This window comes from Perca flavescens, chromosome 4, assembly GCF_004354835.1.
Source record: "Perca flavescens isolate YP-PL-M2 chromosome 4, PFLA_1.0, whole genome shotgun sequence".
Classification (NCBI taxonomy): Eukaryota; Metazoa; Chordata; class Actinopteri; order Perciformes; family Percidae; genus Perca; species Perca flavescens.
Window position 1 is genome coordinate 6740965 of NC_041334.1, and position 18289 is coordinate 6759253.

Here is an 18289-nt window from a genome sequence, read left to right on the forward strand (position 1 = left end):
TGTTCTCATGAACCATTTGCACATATATCTACTAAAAGTAATGCACTCTATTTTGTATATACGTATATACGTATTCCATACTGTATGAACTACACTGACTGCAGCTGAATTAGACCACTCAGGTCCACATTGGGAGGAGGATGGGTGGATGTTTGGGTCCTTCAAGCAAGGGCTTTCAGGCTGGGGAGCAGAGTTCATGTCCCAGAAGAAGTTAAGTAGAAAACACAAGACTTTCACCCAGGAAATGGGTGTTCGTGTCCCAGGAGTACTATTAAAGGGACCAGTGTTTTATTCCAAACCACAATCTTTTTTCTTTGGTGTCTAAACTTAACTGTCATCGACTTAACTGTCATCGCCACATGATGATTACCTTCTGTCAGCCAAACTTAACTGTAACAGCCTTTGAAAAGCTGGGCACCTCACAGTGCTCTGTACCCGGCACACAGTGACCTTTTGTCGGCAAAATGTAACTGTAAAGACCGCTCCCTAAACTTAACTGATGGGGTGTCATGTCACCGGCCAGCAAACGCCAAATTTTGTAGGATATCCTATGAATTGTTGTGCATAAGTTTTCGTAGGATGTCATACGAACCCGTTCATGAGATTGCTTGGTTTAACTATATGAATGGGGTATGTTATGGCAACTCTATATACTAGAGTTCTAGCAAAGTTAGAACAGTTTTCCACTGTAATCCAGGAACAAAACGTCCCATTGTATTCACAAAAGTTATTGCAAAAAATAATCAAACTTCTGTCTGCCATTCCCAGTACAGCAACAGAATGTAATACTCTCTGATTTCTTACCGAGCTCAATAGTTTGCTCTGAAGTGATACATATATTCAGATGCTAGTGAGTTAAACCATCTTGGCAGCAAGGTAGCAAATAGGCAATGATTTAGGGTATCATGTACACAGTTGGGTGTCTTTAAGTGGCTGATGTTGGTTATGGCACTACTTTTTATAATATAGTTATATTTGGTGTGACATCTAAGTTTTAGTCATATAATTTGAAATTTATGTTTCATACTTTGGTCCATTACAAGACAATGTACGCTCTTACTATTGTATTTATTTGGTTACTGACATATGTTGTGAAACTTTTATGTGCTAAGTCTATTATCTACTGCATAACTATTTCAGTATCAGTATTTGTTCTTCTTTTGGAAGTGGAATTGTGGAAGTTCAGAAACCTGTGTGGCTGCTTAGAGGGAAAACAAAAGAGCAGTATTCAAAATGTCAAAATGTCAAAAACAGCAACTGGCTGCTATCGACACGGACACATCAGAGTGTAACAGTGTGCATTTGTAGACTTTGTTGAATATTTTATCTAATACCACACAGTCAGTCCATTTATGACTCCAAAACAATTACCAAAATGTACAACAACTGTGTTCTCCTTGTCCAGGCAAATAATTGAAAAATCTTTATGCTACATTGAAGCTGATTGTTGTATGACACTGTAATGGTTTGGTACAACAGTAGAGTTGTGTTAATGTTTGCAGTTTCTATAATGTCTAGGTGCTGGTTGCTTGACTGGTTTCACAAAATATCTTGGTAGGTGCTAAACTGTGGTGCTGTAAAACTTACAACTAACACTAATGAGCTCAGTCAACTAAGGGTTATAACATAATTCAATTCAATTCAATTTTATTTATAGTATCAAATCATAACAAGAGTTATCTCAAGACATTTTACAGATAGAGTAGATCTAGACCACACTCTATAATTTACAAAGACCCAACAATTAAAGTAATTCGCAGAAAAGGGACAAGCAGGAAAAAGACTAGTGAGAGGAGTCCACACAGACACTGGGAGTGAAGCGTGTTTTTTTGTACTGACTGAAGCCCTGACATACCTTACAGACCCAACCCAATGTCAAATAACTGCTACTAAACAGACATTTTTAAAAGTGCACTGTGTTCCTAATGCATACTACATGAATTACTGTGGCAGCAGCTCAGAAAATGTCAAGAAAGAACAGAAACACATTTTTATTTTGAGAAGTTTTCAAATTTCATGTCCTCATCTTGTGTATAGTGTATAGTTTACATTTGTTTGCTTTGATATATGGACTATTAGGACATAAGTATGGAATTGGGACACAGTGTTACAGTAACAGTTTAATAAATGAAAGCTGAAGACATATGGAACTAAATGTCCAGATGAGGACTAACAGAAGGATTTTATGTTAAAACTAACTGTGGAAAGCCCTCAACATGTGGACGGTTTGAGTGTCAAATCTAACCATAACATCAGTGGAGTGCTTAGCAAAATGCTAAAAATGTTACTTTTGTTCTTCTCTCCTCAGTCCGTGACAAAAAAGATCTTCCCTTGGACCCAGTAGATCAGAAAGAGGATGGATCCTTTGATTACCAGTAAGTATGTACCACAACCTGAATGACACCCGCACCATCAGTGGCTCGCTTTGTTTGTATGCTGAACTATGAAATTATTTGTACGTTTTTTAGCAGTCAAGGCAATTTGTGTGATTGCTTAGGTTGTTTAACAGCTTTATAAGCTGTATGAAGACTATATTACGTACTATAGCAGAGATACAGCTGCAGTACAGGACATGTTGAACTGCTTTTGCCTGATTGTGACAAATAAAAACACAGACATTTCAATCAGTTAAAGCAATAGGCATGTATGTGTTGAAGGTTACATAGTTTAGATTCACCATGGGACTGAAGAGGTATGAATTCCTTTCAACAAAATCGCAAAGGCCTGGTATTTACTGACACTGCAGGAACGCTTAGAGCTCTTGTTGGCAAATGTTTTGAATATTAAATGATGCATGGTGTCCATTTCCCGCTCCCTCTATTTATTGTAGAGGATATGAGATTGTCTAAATGATGGCAAAGAGACTTTGCTGAAAAACTTCGTTTTTAGAAAGCCCTTATTCTATTATTGGTGCCAAGCAAGTCATGCAAGTCCAGAGGAGGGTTTTTATCTCAGAAATATGGATCAAATGAGAGCAATTTTAGTGGTCAGAAGTGCCAGCCTGGATTAACTAGTCCTAGGTGTGCTGTTAGGATTGGTAATGCTGGTAATCATGATGAATACTTCCGCTAATGCAAATACGTCTGAAACACATCTTTCTCTCTCCAGGCTGCTGTTTTTCCACCTCAGTAGGAAGCTTTTCAAAACGCTTCATAGAGACATTTGAAAACACCAGTTTCATCTTGTACTGTATTGTTATTGTCACATCAGTTAACCCTTGTGTTGCCTACCTGTCGACCATGAACTTCTTTTCTTGCTTTTTTAAATGCTTTTGTATTCATGGTCAATCAACTTAATTTATATGACAGTATACCTAATTTTTTTGTTAAAAAACCAGAAATTATGAATTATTTTGACTAATAGATAAGATCAGAGGATGTTGAGTGGACTGGTATATGTCAAAGTTTAGTCTGAATAGTTTTTTTTTTTTTTCAAATACTATGAAATTGAACAAAACTCCAAATTCAATGAAAGTAATCATTCATTTTACCTTCAAAGAACCCATGCATCCATATTATTTCGGGGCATTTTGATTCAAAGAAACCCATATTTCTGAGTTAAAAATGGGTCAAATTTGACCCGAGGACAACGCAAGAGTTAATGCTGTATGAGGACCTGTAATGTGGAAGTTGCTGAAAATGAGTCATTAGTTACAGTTACTAGTCACTTACTAGGGAGTTAAAGGCCGCTTTAATTCTCCTATTAATGCACACATAGCTATATCATTCTAGTGTTGCTGTGGTACAGTGTGGGACAACACAACTGTCACATTGTTATGTGTGTACCCATTATCCCTATGATGAAAGCAGTGGAACAATAAAACACAATAGACATGATTTGATTGGCCTATGTATTATGTTCAGTGACAGTCTAATGCAGTTTGACTGATTCTTGATTGATTAAATCAATTGATGTATTCTTCTTGACGTTTGTCTGCTTCGATGATCAAGACAAAAAGTAATGAACTCATTTGAATTTCAGCAATTGTAATTGCGTTATTTCATGTGAAAAAGTAATTTGTTACATTTCTAGTCACGGCCAAAAGTACTGGAATTACAATAACATGTTACTCCTAACACTGATGATGACCAAACACAAAGGTCTTAACGCAGCTGCCCAGGAACTACTGTTAGCCTTAATTTGCTTAATGACCTGTGATAAGCTCTGTATTGTGTGATCGGCTAAAAAAGAGATCAGAGAGAAAGTCGAAGGCAACAGAAGGGATATACAACTTGTTAATAACAGCCGTAACCAACGTTATCCAACATCTTTACCATTACAAAGCAGTGTTGTCGTTTTCTAACTCAGAGAGCAAAAATAAGTTGTTTATCTTCTGGCATTTCTGTGGATGGAAAGCTTTTAAAGAAGAAACTACGTGAAAATGTGGATGTGGACAGAGATATTTCACACTTAAAGGTGCTCTAAGTGATGTGACGCATTTTTTAGGCTACAGCATTTTTTGTCACATACAGCAAACATCTCGCCTAAAAAACGCGTCACATCACTTAGAGCACCTTTTAAATAGTGTTTTCATATTTGTCTGCATTATTGTGGATGAACAATTTCTACCTCAAGCTGCTGAGGCACCATTCTGTCCTGCTAGCCAACGTTCCAGTTACAATGTGAACGCCATCTTTGTAAATGTGGACAGCTCCTAAACCTTGCCTAACGTGAAGGACGCACATGGTGTGTGTTGTGCAGTGGACTTGTATACAGATAATTGAACATATACAGTTAGGCATAGTTGTGAAATGTGAGTACTGTATGTTCTGTTGGTAAGTGATGTGTCTTTTGCTCCCTCCAGGTCCCACTGATCTCTGTGGCTTCATTCTTCTTCATGAAGAATGACTCTGTCTTTTCTGTATCTGTCCACTTTGACTAAAAACATGTTGAATTTAACCAGCTTTCTAAATTTGTAGTAAGATGTACAGTACATGTTCTAACTCCGCTGTTTGAGAGTGGCACTAAAACTTGTATCTCTGATTGTAGACACTGGATTGAGAAAAGGCCTTTGAATCTTATTATGAGCTTGGGTCTACTGAAAAGACAACAGTATAAACATACTGACAGATCAACACAGATAACAGCAAGGATCCTGCCTTTTATTATATTCAGACTATCTATGGTATACATATCCAAAGCAGTAGGGAATGTCTTATCAGCCTGTAGCTCTGCTTTGGTGTAAAATGTTTCTGCTAAAAGTATTTAAAAAGAGCTGCAAAGATGAATCCATCAACCAATTAGTTGTCAACCAATAATTTAATTGGCAACTATTTAGAAAATCGATTAATCAGTTAATGTTTTATGAATAAAAGTAAAACTTCTCTGGATCCAGCTAATTAAATATGAATATTTTCTAGTTTCTTCTCTCCACTGTGACAGTAAACTGAATATCTCTGAGTTGTGGATCAAACAAGACATTTGAGTCATCTTGGGCTTTGGAAAACACTGAACCACATTTTTCACCATGTTCTGACATTCAGACCAAACAACTAATCAATTAATCGAGAAAATAATCGGCAGATTACTTGACTATGAAAATAAGTGTTAGTTGCAGCCCTAGTATGGAATAACAGTCTTTGATTGACAGAGCGGATTGAAATTCAAAATATGGCTCTAAATGAGTGGTGCTGTGTTGTCGAGCCTAATACTGTGTGATTCATCCTTCTCCAGTGTGTGAGATCCTGTTTGTTTTTTTAATCAATAATGAGTCTAACATTAATACCCATCCCCTGTCCTACAGTCCAGGTCATTGCTTTGCTCTGATTCTGACAGACTCCATCTCTACTGCTACACTCAGCTCTGTGTGTGTTTGTGTGCATGCATGTATCATGTGGAGCTTGTCCTGCTTCCTTCCTTCCTTCCTCTGTCTTTCTCTACACTTCCTCTCTCTTGCTGTCTCCCCTGTTTCCTCACGTCTCGTCCCTCTCTCTCCCCCATGCTGAAATGGGTCATCTGTCCCTGACAGGAACGAAAACGAGAACAGGTACTTGGTTTCGGCACAGCATCTCTCTTGGCCTGTGCATGTCGGGGGCGGCAGATGTTTCCCCTGAGCTGGGGAGAACGTTGGCTGGATAAGGCGTAGCTTATTTGGGGAGAGCAAACAGGACTATCTGCCTGATGAATGCACTGCTGGCTCTTTGATCAGGCTGCAAAGAGTGCAGCAGATTTCATTCCTGATGTAAGCAGTATCAGTGCAACTGGTCTGCTGTCGTTTTTTAAGCACAATATGATAGAGACAGAGGACACCTCATAGCTAAAACCATAGTGATGAAATATGAGTAGCAGAGAGAGGGACAGGATGCAGCTGAGTGCCAGGCTTTGGTTCCTTTACGGGTGTCAAACTCTCAATCCAATAATCAACCAAACTATCGACTGTTCAGAGAAAAAAAGCACAGCACCGCGCATTAGTCACTATGTATGTTTATTGCAACTGGTCCCCCAAAAAAGACATGGAAGTAAATAAACACAAAAAACACACAACACAACAGAAATAACATCTATCTACAGTATTGGGCAAGTTACTTCCAAAATGTAAAACATTATAGATTACTAGTTACTGTCATTTGAGAGTAATTAGTTATATTACAATATTACTGTCTCTGAATTACAAACTACTTTTGCATTACTTTTGAGTTACCTTTACCAAAATAACAGCGGAAGTTTGACTTGGCAGGTAGCTTGTGAATTTCACCATCAATAAAGGATCCATAAAGTCTCCTCTTTATCCACGTATCCATGTATAATTATTATGAATATACAAAGTAACTAAAGCTATACAAATAGAGAAGTAAAAGGCAAGTAGGAGAAAATGAAAATGCTCAATTAAAAGTACCTTACAGTTGTATTAAAGTACGGCATAGTTACTTTCCACGGCTGATAAAATGCAATGATATTTACATGTAGCAAGCCTAAACATTAATTTCCAACATATTTATATCTGTCAGCAGCTCGGACACACTGCTGTCCGCGCTGATGTACCGTCACCTGTTGGGACGCATATTGTTCATACCGTCTCTGGTTCTGGCTCTGACCAGGAACAGTGACGGGACAGCTCGCTTCAACGCAGTGTAATAACTCCTGAAAATAAAGTCCATCTCGCAAATGTATCTGTCTCTGCAGTCATCTCAACCACAAATACAGCAACAGGAAATAATACTCACTAATACTCATCTTTTCAATCAATCTATGGTCGGTTAGCACAGCCTTTGATAGAGGTTAAACCAAAAATGGTTGATTGTTACATTCCTGTTAACAGACTAAACAATCAAGATGCAATGGGTTGATCAGTCAGCTTAAAATGTATCTGTAGTCGAGCCAAGCTATCTGCTAACTAGGTTAAACACGTCATGAGGTTGATATTGAAATCATCTCATAGTGTAAAAAAATTGTATTTCCCAAAATGCCGAACTATTCCTTAAATAGCCCGGTTGTGTGAAGTCAGTGTGAAGATAGAATGAACAACAAAGTGATTTTTTGGGCTCTGTTTTGGACAAAAGAAAACACACTGCGGGTGGGATCACTTTCCAGTTGGAAGGACTAACTCTCAAGCATGTGCAAACCTTGGGACAGGCTTTTTAACATTTTAGACTAAAAACTGAGAAAATACTCTATCATAACAGGTAAACCCCAAAATATCCTCCATCACCCTGGTGATAAATACTCTGCTTTTAAATTGCGTGCTTTGTACATAGAAAATAACATAATCATTCACAGTAGGCCAAGATGAAGGGGAATTATATTTCAGGTGAGATGCATTATCTCTCAGAATGTTGAGAACCAAATATCACATGCCTCTGGTTAATCACCGCCTTGGCTCAGCCCAAGGCTCTTATACAGTCACGTGGAAATAGCACATTAGCAATCAAACCTATAATTAAAACACAGACCATGGCCCCCTGCCTACAGTAAAAAGTTTCATTTATTCTCTTAATTGTATGGCTCCAAGCTGCTTTTTATCGAGCTCAATATTTGAGCAATATTACACAACTCCATTAATCTTAATGTAATATTGTGCAGAGTTGCCTGTGCATTTCTGTCACGCTGAGTTGCATATGGATTAGTCAATACCAAAAGAGCCTTTCTGGAACTTTTCCCTGTAAATAAAAGAGCAAAGAATCATCTGTCCCCATACCCACGTCGGGCTCTCCATAGATCAGCTGCTCCAGCATTACAGGTCTGATCCCAGGTAGCAGCTCCAGTCAACAGTATGGGAGGCCTTGCCCTTGTTTTTTGTTGCTAAGGCACTTACATGTTTTTCACCCTTCTAGAGGTTAATTGCATTGTTTTTCCTCTGCTGACTGGCTTAAAAAGCATCCACCACCAGGTGCATAGAGCGAGAGATGGCGAGGGAAATCAATTTGGTTTGTAGAGAGGGCAGGGAGGCCGGACCATTGATGTTTGGCACAGTTTGACACCTTTAAGGAACTGATTCAGGCAACAAACAAGTGGAGAACATTTGGAGGACAAAAGATTAAACAAACACTTCAAAGATCCAGACAAATAAAGGTATGACCATGCATCTTGTAAGTAGGAAATACTTTACAAAGTAAAAGCATCACGAAGGACATACAGTACTATAGCTTCTCCTGTTCTCTCCATCTTGTTCTGCATTCTGTCTTCTTTCAGAGGATCTTCACTAGTTTTAGTGTGCAGGAGAAGAATGAACTCTTTTAATTAAGAAAAAACAGGTTTACTTGTCACAACACATGGAAAACATACAAGATTTTATAGGGTAGTTGTTAAAGGATACATTGTATTTACTACAATCTGGGTCTTAATTTTCGCAGATGGCCATCAACATTGTACAACCCATGTTCGTTGTTGAGATCTGGGAATGCAGCAACATTGCTTAAAAGCCAGACGGGTCAGGAAACACGGACACTCAGACCATCATACAGGTTGTAAACAAACCTCCAGGTCTGCCAGATTTATTTGGAAGAGAAAAGGTGAAGAGTAAGAATTTCCATCACATTTTACAGACCCACTTTCTGCTTTCTACTGTAGTTTTCCTGTTATTAATTAGTGAATATCAGTGACATTTTAGATGAGATCACTTTCAGTTTTACCTCCACATAAAAGTGGTTTAGATAAATAGGATTGGGCATGGAGAACCGTTTTCAACTTGGAATCGTTTCAAAAATTATGATTTCAATGGAAACATTTTTTTTAAATTATTGGAATCGTTTGGAAAATTTGGTTTTGAATCCGATCATCAGTTCCAAATTTAACACGCGCACATTTTTGTTTCCATTGCGGCCGCTAAACTTTGTTTTTTTGTAGTGAAGTCCCTGTGTTCCCATATCTCAGCAATTGGTGACGTCAGAGTTAGTAACTAATAGCAATAATGGCCAAAACCAGAAATATAAGACCCAAGTCGTAACAAACTGGGATAAGAAGGTCCCGACACGTGCTATGCTGCCCTTCTCTCATGAAAAAAAAAAGACATTTCATTCATTTCATTCAAAGCTCAAACTTCTACTTTATTTGTTTTATGCCATTAGGTTTAGGATGATGTTAATGTATATACCTCATCCCTTAGCAAAGATATATACATGTTAATGTTGTCGTCATCTCCCTGATATCAGTATCTGTGTATTTAGCATGTCTGGTTGTCAATCTGTGTCATCACTGTCTTTCTGTTCTACCCTTCTCATTTTATTTGTGTGTCCTTTGTCTCTTTTTGGCTTTTCTTTTCCTCATTGGTCCAAAGGTCTCTTGAAAGGTATGAAAGGAAAAGAGTCTCCACCTGAGTCCTCTTGATCCTGCTCTAAGAAAATCTTATCTTCTATTGCTCATTTGCAGTGCATGTTAATTGACTAATGTCTGTTAGAGACATTGCACTTTAAATTGTATCTGTCAAATGAAAGCATTTCAAAGCATGGTTAGTCCAGTCTTTGGTAACATGGTACACATACAATGTCTCCAAATCTTTCAAGTTGAGAAGTAAAAAAACAAAACAAAACACAGAGAGTTGACTTCCTGACTATAGAGTCATGTCAATCTGTCATTTTCCCAAGATTTAATGAGCGCTGCAGATGAGCAAGTTTAAGTTCTGTTATGCAATGAAGGTTATCTGAAACCACTACCATATCCCAACTTACTTCCCCCACCTTTGCTCTTCTAGTCAAAAAAATCACCTAATCAGAAAATTGAATCACCACGACTCTGCCCTCTTTCATTCTGAAGAAATTTTGAAGTCACTGAAATAAAAGGCTCCCCCCCACCCCCGCCGGCTCACTGAAGCTGCTGGAGCAGCACGGTCAACAAATGAATGCAAGCTTGGAAAATGGGATCAGGGCAGAGAAAGACTCTGCCTCTTGGCCACATGAATTGAATTAGCTGTAAGAGATGTAATCTTGAAGCATTTCAGTGGCACTGGTGCATGGAGAGATGTCCTTCTGATCTGCAGCTGGCACACTCAAAGATATTGAACCACAGAGCCACTTTCTAGCTGCCAGCCGCTCACCTTCCTGCACACTGTATCTGATGTATTTATAAGTCATGATGAGGACATCTGCACCTGCAGCCAACACCTGAATCCACAACTTACAGGCCTTCTGGGCACTTTTAGTAACCACACTGTTCTTTCTTCACAAATATGCATTTACGCTGCAGTCTGTAAGTATTTGGACAGTGACACCTGTCTGCTGTGTTGGCTCTGCATATGGTATGCTTTGGTCAGTTGGATGAACTGACTCGTTAACAGCAAAAGCTGCTAAGATGTTTTCAAAAACCAAGAGGGGATATTCTTGACTAGTTAACATTCTAATCGATTAAAAGATGACAACCTTTCCCTTACATTTATGCTCACCTCCCACTCTTCATCTCTTCACCTTGTTACTATCTCTTGCTCTTCTCTAAAATATTTTTTTTTGTGGATTGATCAAATAAATCCTGGATTTTGACTTCGATCAGAGTCGATCGAATGCTGGATTTTGAATTATGTCGGACTGTAATCGTGCTGCATCTGCTGTGGCCCGTTTGTGCTCTTGATTATTAACATGTACGGTTTCTAAAAATGTATCGAGTGATGTCGGTGGTTCCCAAAGCGTTTTAGCATGGAGCATGGTGATTCTCAGAACCTACAGTGTAGATCATGTCCTCCCCAAGGGAATCTGAATACATAATGTTTGAAAACAGAAATAAATGTACAAAACTGACCTGAGCAGAGAAATTAAAAAAAATCTCACTTTTGCATCCTTTAAGTGCATTTACCTGCATACCTGTATATGCTACTTGCTTGATCTGAGACAAGAAAGCTAATGCTAGTCTGTATCTTTCTTCTTGTGCATGAAATTCTCTTAGTTAGGAGACATGCAGCCATGCTCTGAACTGAGGTGCAATGAAGATTTCATGCTCAGATCTCATGTCAGAATATGGCCACCACTTAGCATGTGTATGCAAATGTGTCTTAAGTGAATTTTTGACGACAGTATTAATCTCTTTTAATCACCCCTGTCTCCTACCAAACACTGTGTGTTTACTTATTTGCTCAGCATATATATATATATATATATATATATAGTATTTTTTCCACTCCAGGAAGTGTGGTGTTATCATCCAGTATAGAAGTCATGGGGACAGTTATCATAGATCATTTAAGCGTCCCATCATAAAGCTAGAGAAGGATACACACAAATGAAATATGTAGATATGTGATCGATTCCTTCAGTATAAACGTTTTTCAATGGCAGTGAACATTTTGCAGATACATTCAATGTTATGCTGATATAGAACATAATCCAGGCAATTACATCCCCTATAAAACACATTACTTTTATATAAATGTAATTTTTCAGGAGACAGGGTTGCTTTTAGGCGAGTACTGTGTTCTGCAAAATCAACTTTTAAATTTAGATCAAAAAGCACCTTTGGCCTAAACGCAAACGCAGCTATCTTTTTAAAGGATAGGTTTGGATTTTCTCAAGTCTGTCTTGATTCAGTACTCACATTCCTTAATATGTTTGAGAGAGTTGTAATCATTTCTTCTGTCCGTTCAGATCATGATGCAGCGGGTATCTTCCAAAGTTACATTCTTTTTAGTATAGGAGGGATACATCCTGGTAACTGCATGTATGTTTGTTGCTGGGAAAAACAACAGCAATAAACCTGCACACACTTAGCTGGAAGAATATATCCATATATTATATATATTATATATATTATTATATTAGCTTTGGCTGAACTTAAGAATGCATCTTTTCATAGAGAAAGACCGTGGCTTGTGCCCATCAGTCACAGTGTAATCTCTCTACAAAAGAATCCCTTCATGGTCAGTATGGCTACTAGGAGACATTAATACAGAGAACTCTTCCAAATGACATATATATATGATATAACATGTGAGTACTATATTCATATAGACTTGAAATTATTCAAATCTATCCTTTAAGGGAAAATAAATGAATCGTACAAATCTAAATTCTAGTCTGACAAGACCTTGAGTGACTTGAACATTCAGTCACTTCACCAAGAGTTTGCGAAGTTGAAACTATGGAATTAACATCATTTCTTTACCTGCCATCCCAATAACCTTTCACTTTCCCCTTACAACCTGTGCCGATGGGGACGACTGTGGCCCGAACTCCTGCTAACATTGTAACATCAACCTCCCATTTCAACCTTTAACTCTGCTCTCCGTGCGCCTCTGCAGCAGCGACGAGGACAACAAGCCCCTCCAGGGCAGCCAGACGTCGCTGGACGGCAACGTGAAGGAGAGCGACGACAGCCTGGTGGACTATGGCGAGGGCGGCGACGGCCAGTTCAACGAGGACGGCTCTTTCATCGGCCAGTACACGGTGAAGAAGGACAAGGACGAAACGGAGGGCAACGAGAGCTCTGAGGCCACATCTCCCGTCAACGCCATCTACTCGCTGGCGTAGCGCCGCAGCGGCACACGGGGGACGCAGCGGCACCCTCGGATCTGAGGGTGTTACGATAAAAACCACAACACCATACACCAGACACAAACACACACATTAATATATTCATATATGAAACACATAGGGAAGGCAGCAGGGCCTGTCTAGAGACTGTGTAGGCTGTCCTCTGCAGAAAAAGTAACAGGGGAACACGGGAGTGGAATTAGACCACACACCTTTATTTTAGTTTCCAGCTCTGAGAAAAGGGCCCATTGGAGGTGACGTTGGGACTAAGAGAACAGTGCTTGTTTTCCTCTGCGCTCTGCCTGCCCTAACACAGACATGAAGTGTGCCTTCGGGGCAGCTTTCAGCACTTGGAAGCATCAACAAGAGTTCTTTTGAGATTTTCTCTTTGGTTCGTTTCTGCTCTGAACATTTTCAGTGTCCCTGCTCTCCTTCCTCATACCGCTGTGTAGCATCCCAGTAAAGTACACACAAGAGGTCCCTGACACACACACACACACACACACACACTGGCCCCGTCCTGTAACATATCAGCTTCTAACCATCAAACTCAACAGGATGCCGGCAGAAATGTTTATCATATTGATATTTACGCAATGAAAGATTTTAGTTTTTCCACAGCTGGTAGACGAGTCATTGAATCTTAATGAGTGCTGTATACAGTTCTGGCACACATTTTAGTGCCCTGCAAAACTATGCACTGTCACCTCCTCCATAGCATTTTAGGTTTAATCTGGTTAGTAAAAGTACACATTTGGGGTTTCTTTTATACCACTTGCAGGCTAAATCACATGCTTATATTCACTTTGCCTTGTACGATGTGATAGACATGTTTTTCTTACCTCTAATCCAATGTTGTAGTGCAGATGTTCAAAATGGAAGAAAGGCTATTTCTGCCACAGGCACCAAGCTCTGCTACAGTATGTTGTTAATGAATCCCATGGTTGTTGTTTTTTAAAAGATGATGAATATAATTTTGGAGCATGATAGTAACTTAGTGCAAGAGAAATGGAAGGCAACAGAGAGGACTGTTAGTTTTGTAGACCACAGCCCCAAAACTCCCTAGTTAGCATGCAGACTAATGCTGCATTCATGTCAAATAGGAACAGTTAAATATTGACAGTTGTACTTTAGTTTATTATTTGTCAAACCTTTGAAAGTATGTTTTATACCAAAACAGTCTTTGCGAAGTCAATCCAACATGGTGATCACATAATAACTTATTATGATAGGGAACTTTTTTTTTTTTTTTTAAATGAACAGGCTACATATTCCTCTATATGTATTTTCTCGATTGTGACACCAAAATTATGGAAGTTTAGGGTCCCAACCAGAAAGTTCCTAGTTAGTTTTTAGCTCCTGTAACTGAGATGTGTCTTCAAGTTGGAAGCTAATGTATACGTTCTTTCCCATGGGGCATGAATGCAGCACGAGAGGCTGGGATCCTAAGTGTGTTCAAACTACATGCCTTGTGTTTTCCCCAAAATATTCACCATGGATTTTTATATTTTTAGTCTGTGTTTTATTGGCCTTATACAGCCAATATACAGGCGCCATCTGTCAGCTAGGAACACGCCCACCAACCTCTAGTTATTTCAGTTACTTCCCTCCAGACTCTCTCTCTTTTCTAGTCTCTGTATGTTGATGAATGGGAGTCATAATGCCTCGGAATAGGTGAAAGGTTTTGCTCAAGTTGAAAAAATGTTAACTCCCATGGACACAATTCATTCATCCTCTCACGTCTGTGCATTGACTTTATATGCAAACACACTGTTCAGTCTGAACCCACCTTTGCAGGGGATCTACACCTCTTTCCCTCCCTGTAGTTTTTATAAACTCAATTAATTTGTTAAACATTACAGATGGAAAAAAAAGACAGCGTTAGGGACGCTTTGGATACTTGAATTAAATGAAAAAAGATTTGCAGCATGAAAATATATACATTAAATTCACAGCCACCTTTGAAATTAAACGTATCAGCTTATTTTTTTAGTTTTTGCAGAGGAAGAAAGAAAAAAGAAAACTGTTTGAGTAACAGAAAAAGTTTTTAGAGGTATGTATGCTCAGTATTTCACTTGACCTACAACCATATTTGTCATGTAGATATTCTGTTAGCAGCCTGATGGACTGACAGCTAATCCTTTATTTGATACTAAATGATCACGGAGTGCTCTTTTCTTTCACCACTCATACTCTACTTACCTGCTACTCAACGGCACTATTAAACCCTCCAATGCTAAATCAAAAAGATCTTCACTGCAATTAGCAACTGGAGTTCACATTGTATTTCAAATATTTATTTTATATTTCTATTTATTACATTATGTGGTAGTATTAATATTAGTCCTTAATTTAACAATTGTTATATACACATTTTTGACCAACTTATTTTGTTGTTTCACACTAGAAATAGCCAGAATAAAGATGTCTCCAGATTATTGTTCATCATGAGAGGCATTAAACACACAACAGTATGTTCGGGATATTTGTGATATTTGTAGCAGCTGGCTTTTCTGCTGTAAACAAAACCGCATACCTGTCATGGTACATGAAAAATGTCACGTTTATCTGTCCATTGTGCTGCTCTTCTCGTACTCATGTTGTATTACAGTTACTCTGTGTTGTTATTCAGATTTATGTAACATAATCTTTCCACCACTCAGAAAATCAATATTGTTGCTTATTATTTATTTGACATATATTCTGTACATGTAGGTCATGAAGAAAATCTCTTATATTTGTAAATATTTAAAAGTCAACTTCCCCAGAAAAATGCTTTATCCAAAAAAAGGAAACAAAAAGTCACAAATCTTTATTCACCAAGCAAAAGCGACAGGTGCATCTTTAGTCTGTCATGCACCTTTGTAATGTAGCTTTGACTAACATTTGCACTCTGAAAAAGTAACAAGAATCATCCTTCACTCTACTGTATGTTGCCCTTTGCTTTGTGATATATACTGACTGTGGCAAGTCTATCAGTCACTTGTTTGATGATGGTTTGGATTCTATATTGTGAAAGAGGAAGACGTTAGATTATCTGTCTATATGTTGTAAATAAGACGTAAGTGCTCCTGGAATATACCGTTTGTAGCATTGTCGCACACAAACTGCTAGTAGGCCTAAAAACATGCATTTGCTGACTTATTGGAACAAACTCCCCTCCTTTAAACTGTTATACATTTGTCATCTCTCTGAGAATGCATCGACTCCTTCCTAGGATGCCTTTCACCTAACATGCCTATTGTTGCATAGCTAGTCCCATTTCAGGGGCCACCTTAGAGGACTGAAGGTTGAGTCTGCTCCTGATTCATATATGAGACTGTCAAGCCACATACAGACAAAGCAGTGCCCAAAGTTAGTCTCAGAAAGTTGTCCCCAAAACAAGCGGAGAACGCTAGAAACAAAAGATGTTACATAACCTTGTTATACGTTATGTCCCAATTTGTCATTGGAAATAGGGTTATGAATGGTGTGATATGGTCACCTGGGTAGCTCACATGGTAGAGTGCGCGCCCATATAAAGAGGCTCAGACCGGCGGCCCTTTGCTGCATGTCGTTCCCCCTCTTTCACCCATTTCAAGTCTAAGCTGTCCTGTTGAAAATAAAGGCCTAAAAATGCCCAAAAAATGATCTTGTCATAGATTCAGATAAGATAATTTGGAGACAACTGACAAAGTAGCAGGTGAAAGGGCAACAGATTTTCAGTCTGCACACAAAGAGTTACTGTAAGTCATTATTTACATGCTGCAGTGGCTTGAGTCAACCTATCCGATATCAAGTTGACAAGGATCGACTAAATGCATAATTAAACATGGGAATGGCCCACAATCAACTAACATTTGGGCGAAAGAAGTCTGCAATTCTTGCCTCATTTCGAGGAGCCTTTTAATAAGGGCAGACCTTGTTGAAACATTATGACATATTTAATTTGCGGACTTCGAAGGAGGAGGCCCCTAAAATGGAACACAACATATGTCCAGGTGACAGGCGGCCATTTTGAAAATGAAGAGATGTCTGATTCCCCCAAAATCACTACCTCTCTGTCTCCAATTCCCTTTTCCAAAAACTCATGTTCCCTTCTGTCTCTCTGCAGAAACTCAAAGCAATATCCTCTGAGTTTTAATCAGCTGGGTGTTTTCTCTGACGCCATTGTTTTACAGTATGTTCACTCTAATGTTAGTTTGAGCACCGAGCACAGACATCTTGACAAAAATAGGAGACTGCTGCTGAAATGGAAGAAAACGGGAAGAAAAAGCACTGAGAGATCAAACGTTGGGTCAAAACGTACACGTCCGAACTTTCTCACTGGACTCTTGGAAGCGTTTTCTTCCAGATCTGGTCTGGAAACCAGCACCTCCTTCTTCCCACATGGCCTTTCCTCTTTCCCCCCGAAGTGGATCACAGTGGGGAAATGTTGTAAAGTGTCTATCTAACAAAGAAAAGAGAATTATGCATAGTTGCTGATACACAGTGCTTTTTTTCTTGTCCTTTTATTCGTGCACGTTGACTCTCTTTTTACTGTCTGCATCGTCTCAGCTCAACTTTACTGGGGGAAAAGAAAATGTTGATGTGCAGTTTTACAGGTTTGTGTTTGTTTTTCATTTCAAAATGTTGCAGTGTAGAACTGGTGCATACAAGATTTGCAACTGGGTTTTTTCAATGATTGATCACATGCTGTTTGGCTTTTTTTTATGAATTCTCATATTAGCATCTTCTTGTTTATACTATGTTTATCAGAGCAGCTCGTCAAAGTCTTGCTTCGATACGCAAAATAACAGCTTTTGTAAGGTACATACTCAACAGAAAATGGCATAAATATATTCACCATGTATGCGTGTATGATGAGATGTTACAACTTCTGCTAGCGACGCCTTCTTTATAGTAAAGCTATCTCCTTTTCTCTACCTACTGTTGGCTGGTCTCTTGCTTTTGTCATGTTTGCAAAACAGACGCAACATTTTTTTGTTGTTTCAAAGAGTAAACAGGAAAAGAAGCAGACCTTGCTTGACCTTTGCTGTAGACGTAGTAGAAAGCCCTTTAGGTAATGTCATGCAGTATTGTACAGTTTTCATCTCAACAGAATGAATCAGACATGGGTCATTTATGTGGTTTTTGGCTGAGAACTGATTATTGTATCACAGATACACCTGACTCTTTTGTATTGTTTATTAGATGCTAGCTTCAACTAATTATTCAATTCAATTTTATTTACAGTGTCCAATCCTAACAGACGTTATCTCATGACACTTTACAGAGTAGGTCTAGACCACACTCTATAATTTATAAAAAACCCAACAATTCCATCCAAGAACAAGCATTTGGTGCGACAGCGGTGAGGAAAAACTTCCTTTAAAGTAACCACCGCTGTTTAAAAATGCTAATTCCCATGACTGCCTTGAAGT

General features: G+C 38.7%; 1 protein-coding gene across 1 annotated transcript in view; it reads left to right on the forward strand.

Annotated features, from left to right (window-relative positions):
• nfasca (neurofascin homolog (chicken) a) overlaps positions 1-17748 on the forward strand; it is a 74649-nt gene extending 56901 nt beyond the window's left edge. The window contains exons 24-26 of the mRNA XM_028576599.1: positions 2309-2375; positions 9713-9724; positions 12656-17748. Of these exons, the coding sequence (XP_028432400.1) occupies positions 2309-2375; positions 9713-9724; positions 12656-12884 (308 nt within the window). The 3' untranslated portion in view covers positions 12885-17748. The remainder of the gene's footprint in view (positions 1-2308; positions 2376-9712; positions 9725-12655) is intronic.
• Positions 17749-18289: the final 541 nt, after the last annotated feature.